Source organism: Vombatus ursinus, unplaced genomic scaffold, assembly GCF_900497805.2.
Source record: "Vombatus ursinus unplaced genomic scaffold, bare-nosed wombat genome assembly UNPS02014809.1, whole genome shotgun sequence".
NCBI classification, from domain to species: Eukaryota; Metazoa; Chordata; class Mammalia; order Diprotodontia; family Vombatidae; genus Vombatus; species Vombatus ursinus.
In genome coordinates this window covers 12,250,316-12,262,561 of record NW_020954587.1, presented here as the reverse complement: position 1 = coordinate 12,262,561, position 12,246 = coordinate 12,250,316, and the positions used below count along the sequence as shown (strand labels likewise).

The 12,246-nt window shown below is 36.4% G+C and overlaps 1 protein-coding gene across 1 annotated transcript in view; it reads right to left on the bottom strand.

The window, feature by feature from the left end:
- Positions 1-9,909: 9,909 nt before the first annotated feature.
- DNMT3L (DNA methyltransferase 3 like) overlaps positions 9,910-12,246 on the bottom strand; it is a 110,803-nt gene continuing 108,466 nt past the window's right edge. Inside the window, exon 13 of the mRNA XM_027875462.1 lies at positions 9,910-10,069. Within this exon, the coding sequence (XP_027731263.1) occupies positions 9,910-10,069 (160 nt within the window). The remainder of the gene's footprint in view (positions 10,070-12,246) is intronic.

Sequence of the window (12,246 nt, the reverse complement as noted above, 5' to 3'; positions counted from 1 at the left end):
ACTACAGCTTCTTCTTTTCTTCTTCTTTTTTTTTTTGGTAAATTTTAAAAATTTTAAACTCAAATACAAAATGAGAAAAGGAAAAAAAAACATTGACATGTACACAGCAGACTGTAAGAGAGAATTCAATATAAAACAATATATTTCCATTTCAAGGAAACCTATATAATAAATACTACACGTTGTTTTCAAAGCTGTCCAGCTTTTCTTTGCTTCGTCATTGGTTTTCTTATGTTCTCTGCTGTGCACTTTTTACTTTATTTTCCCCTCCTCGCCCCCAAGAAGGCTGCAATTAAGCATGGAGAAACACACACACACATATACACACACAGATCTATAAATCCACACACACACACACACACACACACACGCATATCTATATCTGTATCTATATCTATATATACATATATAAATATATACTCATACACCTATGTTAGACTGCACTATATTTATTTCTACCCATCATCTGTTTCTTTGAAGGTGGATAGCATCTTCCTCCATAAGTCTAAGTCTTTACATGTTTTTCTAAAATAACCAGCTCATCATTTCCTACACCAGAGTAATATTCCAACCCAATCACATGCTATCTGACACATTGTCTATGAAAGTTTTCCCTTAGTTTTCTGCATTCCTTCTATTCTTGGCTTCATAGGCTTTATTTTTATAGGAAAAGTTTAATTTAAAATAATCAAAATTATCCTTTTTACACTTCAACAATGCTCTCACCTACTTCCTTTATAACTTTTCCCCCTGGTTTCTTTGAAGTTCCTGAAGTTTCTTCCAAATGAACTTTATTATTTTTTCTAACTCAGTAAAATTTTTCTTTTTAGTAATTTAATTGACATTGAGTAAATAGATTAGTTAGGTAAAATTGTTATTTTAAAAATTATATTGGCTTTACATACTCATGAATAATAAATAATACTTCAATTATTTAGATCTGAGTTTATTTGTATGAAGTATTTTCTGTTTATGTTCATGTAGTCCTGTCTTTTTTTAGAATCACCCATCATACTCAACTCTGCCAATGCTCTTCTTTCAAACTACCCAAATGATGACAGTCATAAGAGTATTGCTAATATCTTCACATATAAGAAGTAAACAATTTGACCTCATTGAGTCCCGTATAATTGGTCTTTAATGCTTACCTTACATTTCTCCTGGATATTATATGTCGAATTTTCCCCTAAGTTCTGGGGGCTTTGTCACAAAAACCTGTAAATCTTCGAATTCATTAAATATCCATTTTTTTTTCATTCAGGATAATACTTAACTTTGCTGGGTAAGTTACCCTTGGTCATAACCCTAGCTCTTTTGCTTTATGGAATATAGTATTCCAATACCTACAGTCCTTCAACGTGGTAGCTGCTGGGTCTCGAGTAATCCTTATTGTAGCTTCATGATATTTAAATTTTTTTTTTGTGCTTCCAATATTTTCTCCTTAACATGAGAGCTTTAAAACTTGGCTATGATATTCCTGTAAGTTTTCCTCCTGGGATCTCTTTCAGATGGTGATCAGTGGATTTTTTTTTTCTATTTCTAACTTTCCTTTTTGTTCTAGAATTTCAGGGCAAATTTCCTTGATAATTTCTCATTATATCAAGATTCTTTTTTTATCCTAATTTTCATGTAGTCCAACTATTCTTATATTATTTCTCCTCGATCTGTTATGCAGATTGATCATTTTTGTGATGAGATGTTTTACTTTCTCTTCTTCTTTTTTCATTCTTTTGATTTTTTAAAAATGATTTCTTGGTGTCTTGGAACATCATTGGCTTCCCCTTGCGCAGTTCTAGTTAATGAGGAATTATTTTCTTCCTTAAGTTTTTGATTCTCTATTTCCTGTTGGTTGACTTTCTTTTCATAATTTTCTTGATTTTCTTGGATTGCTATTATTTTTTTTCTATTTTTTCCTCAATCTCTCTTGTTTGATTTTTAAGTCCTTTTTAAGCTCTTTCAAGAACTCTTTTTGTGCCTGGGATCATTTGACAATTCTCATTGAAAAAAGAGTGGCTTTTTTAGCTCTATTATCTTCCCCTGAATATGAACCAAGATCTTCTTTATCCCCATAGTATTTATTTATGGTTGGGTTCCTTCTCCTTTGCTTACTCATTTCTAATTATTTATTTCTAATTTAATTTAAATTTTTTTAAATAGCTATTAGTGTAACCAAGTTGTCGTCCTGAAGTATGAGGAATGATGTCCCAAGCCTCAGGTCCTTCTTAATGTTATTTTCTAAGGGCTGCCTCAGGGCCCAATGTTGGGCTCTCTTCTCCACTCCTAAACCACAGCTAGGGCCCCCAGACACACTGTTCCCCAAATGATCTTGCTACCTGCAGTCTCTTGGGTGGCTGCAAACTACAGCTGTCCTCGCTGTCCCAGAACTGAAACCAGGGACTCTGCTCTCCTGCAAGTGCCCACAGCTAACAGGGTCCCTGCCAGTCACTGCTACACTCACCAGGTGTGTGCTAGCTCCTTCTCCCCATGGCTACAGCCTTGGATGTGTCTGATTAGCACAGCTGTGTGTGGCATCCCTCGATAGTTGAAGGTCCTTCAATCTTCTACTCGGCCATCAGATCTCAACACTGTCTTCAAGATGTTATATATTTAAAAAGAATACGAAGTTTTACATGATAGATTTTCAGTTTCATCTTTTTTATTATACTATGTTATAGATATGCTTGTTTCATTCCATGAATTAAAAATAAAATAAATTTTAAAAGAAAGATCACCATGGACAAGTCAGAGGCTAGAGATCTACACTCAGTTAAATCAACTCAATGTCCTTAATGAACGTCCTTTCTCAACTATGGCTAAGTAAATCTCCTTTTGCTAACTTTTAGATGTATTGCAAATGTCTCATTTCATTCCTCAACTCCCAAAGGACCGGCTTGATCAGCTCTGGCCTGCAACTGAAACTCTCATCCATCACAAACTTGTCTTAAAATGTTATAGGCTTCCTCTCCTCCTAATCTCTACCCCCAAGTTTTACAATCTTTGGCTTTACCAATATCATTTTCAAAAAGGCTCTACTTTTAACCTTGTTCCAGAGTTTCCTATTGCTCCCATGCTGGACTTGGAAGTATTCCTACTAGAACCAACCCATTGAATGTACATTTGGAAACAATTTTATTTTATCCTTTTACAAACTCTTTGAAATACACTTCATTGAAGTCTTTTCAGGGTTATAGCAAGTTTTGGTAAATAAGCCAGGAAGGGAAATGGAATGAACTTCACTTAAGGAGGGTTGCCAGATTTTTCCTAACTCTGGTAGAATAATAGTATATTTTCTATAAATTTGCATCCTGGTTTTTATGTTACGGGGGAAAAAAGACCCAAACTCATTCTGGGTATTGTCTGCAAGTGTGACCTCTACCATAATATATTTTAAGTGACTGGTGAAAGAGTTGGATGAATTAGTAGGGATAGAAGAATTTTATTTTATGTCACTGTGTGTAGCTTTATGTACATGTGTGTGTATATATATATATATATATATATATATATGTATGTATGTATAGATAGTATACTGATACAAAGTGTCCCAAGATTTTGGTACAGTTTTAAACTTATTAAAGCTCAAAGTCCATTAGTGAATATGGAGAGGGTACAGTGTACCATCCCCTCTGGGCCCAGAAGCAGTTGGGCTTTTATTGTTACATCTATAAGAAGTGTCCTGAATTCTAAACCACAACTTGACGAATAAATTCTTGAAACAGGAGGCAACTTATATAAATTGGAGGCAATCTTAATTCAAACTTAATGTTATCAATCCTAAAATGTGGACCCTTAGAATAGGCATGTTATTTTAGATGTGGTCTGACCAGGGCATAATACAGTGGGATTATAGTCCAGAAATCACACACAGTCACATTTTTGAAGCTAGAGGAAGATATTTGATTATAATTTCCTACTAGATTACAAATTTCTTGAGACATACAGGTTAGTAGGAAGTTTTGATATAATTTTATATGTATATGTATATATGTATATATTATTTGTGTGTGTATGTGTGTATACTGGGACCACTTCTCACTTCTTATACTTTTAGTACTTTATAATGGAGTATTTTGCATGTAATAGTTGCTCTATGTAATTTGTTGATTGGCTAATTGAGTATCAGAATGAGTAAGCTCTCTTCTCTCCAAGGGATCACTGAAACACTGCTAAGAAGGTGGAATTAAGGTATAATACAGTCTCCAATTTATAGGCAGTTCCTGTTTCAAGAGTAAATTTGTACTCCAAATTAACTATAAAGGACATATGAAGAAAGATGCTATCTGTATCCAAAGAACTGATAAATAGAAATATGTATAGAACAATTTTACATATATACTTATTTGTTTCTAATGGTAGCCATCTCTAGGATGGGAAGTGGAGAGTGTGGGAGGGAAGGAAAAAAAAAGGAAAAAAAGAAATGTACATGATAATTTTGTTGTATATTTGAAAGAAATAGCCAGTTGTGCATAGCAGATCTGTAGTTTCATGTGCAATCATCTTTTTTGTTGTGCTATGTTATGGAAATGCTTGTTTTGTTACATGGATTGAAAATTTAAAAATTAAATTAAAAAAAGAAAAGAAAAAAAGAGTACATTTGTAGGTTAGTGGTTTATAGATGTATAAATAAGTGGTTCTTACAGATGTAACAATAAAAACCCAAGCTGCTGCTGGCCCCAGACAGGATGGTGCACTGCACCCTCTCCATCTCCAGTAAGGGAACCCTTCCATCTCTGGACCCTTGCATGCACAACTTGATTCAGTTCTAGCAGAGTCTAACCACCTCAAGAATGGCCACACTTTCTTTCTCATACTTTTTGGCTCTTTTTCCTTCAGCCCCATAGCCCTGGCTTTTGGCTCCCCAAAGAGGGGAGTAGAAAGATGCTTGATGCATAATGTGGATCAACTAAAGAACAACTAGTTGTTTTCTCTTAACAAAGAAGTGCTTCACATACACAAGATACACAAACACCCATTGACAGAGAAATTGAAACAAGCAGCAGTCATAACTATAATCCTAGGAATTTAAGACTTAAAACCACCAAAAACAGAAAGCATTTTTACAGAATTGCCGATTAGTCATTTTACATTTTACGTTCACTCTGCACTGTCCAAACAATTCTATGTCTTCTGGAAAGCCAGTCTCATCCTTTGGCTATCAGTTGTCTTTTGCTGGAACTCTGTAGAAAATGTAGAAGGGCACTTCCTGCAATATAGCTTGCACAAACTGAACACCCTGGATTTCGTAATCTCTCAAGACTAGTAAAATTGCCTTTAAGGCTGGACCATGTCCCTCTCAGTCACCTATGATTAGGTAAGGAAACAAAGGCAGAAGAGGAAGCTAGACCAGAGTGTGCTGGAGCCACCTTGGACCAGCTTGGAGAACTGATTGGTAACTTTTCAGCAAGAATTTACGTCTTGAAAACAGGAAAATACTGCAAATTGGGGCTTGATTTACTATGTTGATTTTCTAGACTTAAAAAAGTGATGGAGAAAATATTAATAACCCTAGATTAAATTTACAAGCTTGTCCTGCATTGTTTGGAGAGCTAGTTGTTAAACATTTACTAGCCCATTCCTGCAGCTAGGGATCTGAGATACAATCTCAGGTTCACTCAGGCAGGGAATGTGCGTTAGCTTCTTATAGATGTGCCTCATGTGTCCAGGGAGAGGGAAGGACACTAGCTCCCCTTTTCTACTCCTCCAGGGAGAAACTGAAATAGTCTTGATGTGCATTGAGCACTGAGCCTGGAGTCAGGATGACCTGAGTTCAAACCCAGCCTCATTACTTACTTGAAGTATGACCCTGAGAAAGTCACTTAATCTCTGTTTGCCTCAGTTTCCTCAACTGTAAAATGGAGATAATAATAGCATCTATCTTTGACTGTTGTTGTGAGGATCAAGCAATATTTGTAAGGCACTAGCCAAGGGCAAGGCATCCATTAGGCATTTCATAAATGATTATTTCCTTCCTTCTTATGTAGAAATAACATTATTAGTGTAGTTTTCCAGCTAGTCTACAAACCACATTTTACCCATAATGAAGATAAACTGGGGCTCTAATATTATTTTTTAACATTTCCATAAGTCATGTTGTGAAAGACAACATAGACTGAAAAAAAACCCTAAAGAAAAACGAAGAAATAAAAAAGTATGCTTCAATCTATATTCAGATACCACTAGTTCTTTATCTGGGGATGAATAGCACTTTTCATCATAAGTCCTTCAGAGTTGTCTTGGATCATTGCATTGCTGAGAATAGCTAAGTCATTCACAGCTGATCATCTTACAATGTTGCTGTCACTCTGTACACAGTACATTTCACTTTACATCAGGTTATGTAAGTCTTTCCAGGTTTTTTTGTGAGCGCCCCCCTCTTATTTTTTTTTTTTTTTTTTTTTTTTTTTTTTAAGGCAATTTGGGTTAAGTGACTTGCCCAGGGTCACATAGCTAGTAAGTATCAAGTGTTTGGTCTGAGGTCGCATTTGAACTCAGGTTCTCCTGACTTCAGGGTCGGTGCTCTATCCACTGCGCCACCTAGCTGCCCCCTCGTTATTTCTTATGGCACAATAGTATTCCATCACAACCACATACCACAGTTTGTTCAGCCATTCCCCAATTGATGGGCATTCCCTCAATTTCCAATTTTTTGCCACCAGAAAAGAGCTGCTATAAATATTTTTGTACCTATAAGTCCTCTTACTTTTTGTTTTTTATCTCTTTTGGGAAACAGATCTAGTAATGGTATTGCTAGATCAAAGAATATCCATGGTTTTATAGCCCTTTGGGCATAGTTCCAAATTGCTCTGTGGACTCAGTTTACAACCCCACCAACAGGAACACTAATGTTATTATAGCGTTCCTTTATTCTGTGTGAAAATGGGCCCTCAATACCCAGTATCTAGAAATGCTTGAGTTAGAACAAGGGATGCTAAGAGGTGGAGGTGAGGAGTGAATACATTTAAGGCAAAGCCATGGAGACAAGATGTTGTGTGAAAAAAAAAAAGCAAATAGGATAGTATGGCTATATGGTAGAATATGTGAAGAGGAATAATGCATAATGAGTCTGGGAAAGTATTGGGCACAGGTTGGAACAGGCTTTAAATGAAAGAATTTGCCCTTGGAAGAGCAAGCTGACAAAATTCACTCCTGGTACTAAAGATGGCTTAAAAATGGTTGTGATTTAATGTTAATTTTACTTAATACCTTCTGTCTTTAATCTTGATCAAGTTTTGTATATCTGCAAATGGTGTGATGTGGATTCTTTTTATTTCTGTAGACTTTCTCCTCAAGGCTTCTTTTAAATGAACTGGGAGGAATCAGAAATCTGTCTGATGAACAAATGCCCTATCGCCGGACATCGACAGTGCTGCATTCATTTCCCCCTTGCTTTCATTTCACAATTCTGATTTTTTTTTTCAGTTTGGACATAATTTATATTGGAATTGCTTTATCTGGTTGTGGCTAATATGTGTGATTTTTAATAGAAAGCATGTGAGAGTAAGGCTGCAAATGTGAATGAGATCACACTTTCATTAACAGTGGTTGATGGTTAGAGGTGTTTGGCTGAAGAGGAGTAATAGCTGCCTCCTCCATCTGGCACCCAAACTTCATGTGGGTAGATTTGCTCTTTCCCAACTCTCCTTCAGGCATGATTCTCTGCTTACTTACATGCTTGCCTTTGCCCTGTGAAAGGAAAGGAAAGTTGCTGCGGGTCCTCGCGTTAGAGGTGTTTGGGGAGAAAGTGTCTTTCTCAAGCTTCCTTCTTCCTAACACTGCTAACTCATTTATGCCCAGTGGAATTTATGAAGGCCAGGATTCATGGGGTTTCATCTTTTCCCTACTTTAGTGGAGTTACAGTGATATTTATTGAAAAAAAAATTTTGGTTCAGTTTTTGAGCCTTCGTCTGGGAAAACCCCAGTGTTTCACAACGAAAGTTTCATTTTCTCTATGTATTTGACTATAACCTCCTTTTCAACTGCCCTTGAGTAATATATATATGTATACATATATATATGTGTATATGTATACATATATATGTATATATGTATACATATATATATACACACACGTATATATAAAATCAATAATGCATTAGGTTAATTGTAGTTTTATCCTAATTCTAGCTTTTATGAAGAACAATGTAAAGAAAGACATAGCCAGCTGAGGTGGCATACACCTGAAATTCCTTCTCTTAAGAAAGCTGAGACTAGTGGATTTGATCAATCAATAAACATTTATTAAGTGCCTACCATGTTCCAGGCACTGGGCTAAGAGCAGAGGATTACAAAAAGAGGCAAAAAACAGCCCCTGCCCTCAAGGAGCTGACAATCTAATGGGGGAGAAAATATAAGAAACAGAGAATTTGAACTGTAGAGTTCTGAACTGGAATATGCTAAGCTAATCAGGTGGTTGTGGTAAATCTGGCATAAACATGATGACCCCCTGAGAACAGGGGGACATGAGGCTATCTAAAGGAGCAGGTCAAAGTTCCCAAGCCAATGAGCAATGGAATCTACTCATGAGTGGTCAGTGCACTTCCACCTGGGTAAGATACAGAGACCCAGCCTGAATAATGAAAACTGATGTAAGCTTTGGAATGGATGCACATTCCCCCTCCCCAAATATTATGAAGGAACAAGAAAGAGGGAAACTACCATTTGTTGTTCAGTCATTTCAGGCCTGGTGGATCCTTTGGGACCCCATCTGAGGTATTCGCTGCAGAGATGTTGGAGTGGTTTGCCATTTCTTTCTCCAGCTCACTTTACAGATGAGGAAACTGAGGCAAACAGGGTAAAGTGACTTGCCCAGGGGCACACAGTTAGTAAGTATCTGAGGCTAAATTTGAACTCAGATCCTTCTGACTCCAAGCCTAGTGTTCTATCCAGTGAACCACTTAGCTGCCCCATTTTCTAGCCAACGGAGACAGCCGTAGCTTTTTCTGCAGTGGATCCAGATAGGCCCTGTACCCTCTGGTGCTTGACTACCCTGGTTGACACTAGTGAGATTTCAGCTCCCCCTCTTCTCCTGTATGCCCCGTCCATCCCCATGATCATGGTATAGTGGTATAAAGGTCATATACACATACACACACATATACATATATGCACATATATATATATATATATATATATTTTTCATGGTATAATCACAGTCCTGGGGCTCCCAGGAGCACATGTAGATAAGGGTTAGTACTTTATATTCCCCATTAGATACTGAACTTTCGTGCCAAAGCATGGTCCTTTGTAACATCACAATTTATAATCATAGACTTCGAGCTAGAAGTAATCTTGGAGGTCATCTAGTCTAACTTTCTCATTTTATAGATGAAGAAATGGATGCCCAGAGAAATGAAGTGATTGATTGCTCAGTATCCCGGTGATAGGTCACCGGGACAGAATTTGAATCCAGGTCCTTTAAATTCAGACCCAACATTGTTTCTATGATACCTCACCATTTCTTTTCCTGACTTTTGCCAATGTGAATAGTGTGCTTTTACATAATGATATTAGCTCTACTGCAATTACAAATAAAGAACATGAAAGCTGATGAAATAAACGCCTTTTAATAAATCTGTTAAGATGTTTAAGTTATGGCACATATATGGTTTCAGGAACTTTTCAACATATATCCCATATAACAAATTTTTAAAAAAGAGAATGGAAAAGTCACACTTTTAGGCTTTTTAACATTAAATTAAGTAGTGTGGACAAGCAACTTGGGGCTTAGGGTAGCCTTTTCGTAAGTAAAACAAAGCAACAAACATAGATTTGACAAAATATAGCAATAACTAAGCAAATAGTAAAAATTATATGAGAAAATAACCATAAAACATATGCAATAGAGCAGAATATTAGGAAACATATTTAAAATAATAATCTTTTTGATTATGGTAAATGACTCACTTGAAATTAAGAAGTATGGTCTTTGGAAAAGCATTTAAAATATTCTTTCAGAGGGTTAAAACATTTATTCACAAGACTGGCTGGCCACAGAGAAAAATCATTCAAGCTCTGTATGTCCTGTGCTACCAGAGGCAAATCCCAGTCTGAAGTCAAAGCTGAATTATTGCTACAAAACAAAAAACAAAATGGAAAGGTTATAGTGCCTTAAAACAAACACCATCCCCACCCCCACCCCTAAGCAGGAAGAAACTAAGGACTGGAGTGGGGAGGAGATAGAATGAAGAAGAGATGGGAATGAAAATTAGAAGATGGTGGTAGTGAAAATGGCGCAAAGATTTTGAAAGACATTAAGATGCAATATGTATAGGTTGTAATTTTCTGTGGTAACTTTAAAAACTCAATAGTAGAAGCATTTAAATGTTTTCTATATTATGAAGTCAGAAATTATCTTGAAGCATGTGATACCACATTAAAGTTTTGGACTTCACCTCCCGTGGAACTGGCCTGCATGACTTCCCTCTGAGGTCACCTTCTATCCACTCTCTGTATCATTGGAATGTTCTTTTCCACGTTAGAGTGTGAGCTTCTTGAGAACAGGGACTGTGTTTTTGGCCCTCTTTGCATCCATAGCATTCAGAAGAAGAGATACAAGGACACTCTCAAGAACTTTGAAATTGATTGTGAGACATGGAAGACACTGGCACAGGACTGCTCGGAATGGCGTGCCCACACTGAAGAAGTTGCTGTGCATTCTGTGGAATTCCATGTATCACATAACAACCAAATTCTTTGTGTAACCTATAGATTTCTAAGCTACAACTGAACACTCATTTATTGGGGAAACATCAGATATAATGAAATTTCAGCAGGATAACAAAATATGGCTAGTCCTTTGACATTTCTTGGTATACAGTTCCATACCTATGTAAGTACAATCTCCAGAGTTTAGTGTAAGTGCATGTTTCATAACTATCCTAGCCTTTCCCCTACATAACCATCTACATTTTCTTCCTGTTTGGGGGTCTATAAGAGTAAACATGAGTAATAGAGAACTGGCTTACCAATTGGGAAGATGTGGGAGCAAGACCCACCCTCTTCTGACAAGTACTTGCCATATGACCCTGGGAAAGACTGCTTAGAAACCCAGGCAACTTTCTTAATACTTTAAGTTGTACAGTAGATCCTGATTTACAGTAGAAAAGGGGGTTTCCTTACTGGGAGTTTTTTATGACAATAAAATTACTGGTTCAGAACTCCTTTTCCACATACTCATCAACTAAAAAATAATTCCAACATTTGAAATACTTTACATTAGGACAGGTGTATAATGTTAATAGTATTTTATAGAATACATAAAAGTATTGGGGGGGATATTTGAATGTATTGGGGATCAGTCACTTTAAAGAACCATATATATATATATATATATATATAATCTTCCCAGTACTATGTTTTCATTTAGTGAATATTTCTGACTTTTATTTAGTTCAGATCACTTGGTATAAATAAGCAATTTCTATACTTGGCAATGTGTGGCCAAGGACGTGAACATTGTTTTGGAGCTTTTAACTTTTCTTTCATTCTTTTTACTCTTTCCATACTTCTTCACCTATGTTTTATCTATTTAGGCTTGGTGGAAAGTCCCATTCTGGGGATAGTGTCCTTGAACATCTTAATAAAAACTCCTTTGGCATGTTCAGTTTGGAACTGGCTGCCAAAGTGAACATCCTCTCTGGTCTTTTGCTACTTTTAGAAAGATTTCACATGTTGTGACTGCTATCAGAAATGGAAATTGTTTTTTGATTTTAATGGATTTGTTTTGTCTTCACCAAATATCAAAAAAAGCTCTGAGCATCAAAGAAAAAATATCCTTAAAAAGAGGGAAATTTCCCATAGACCTTTTTTTTCCCTGGGAAATAATAACTCTCCATGCCTTGGCCTAGTAATCCTGGTTATAAATCCAATTAAAGTATTTTGCTTAATATTAGTCTTTTCCACCCCCATCTCCCAAATTCCAAACACAATAATCCTAAAAGACACTGGTTATCTAGCTCCAATATAGAGGAGTTAGATTCTTGTGCAGTCCAAGGTGGAATACTTTACAACCAATAACCAGGATCATATGGAATATGTTGGTTTGTCATAGTATCTGGGGGAAGAGTTGGGATGGCTGTCTTCTTCATCTTCTCCACTCTACCTGTAACTGTCTCCCTCCCCACCAAATCTAATTAAATCCAATCTTTCACCAAGAAAGAGTGGATTAGGAGAGAAAATAAAGAGATCATAGGCATATTTTGGTGGGCAGTTTTCATCTGTTTAAAAAATACATCAAGGATCCATTAT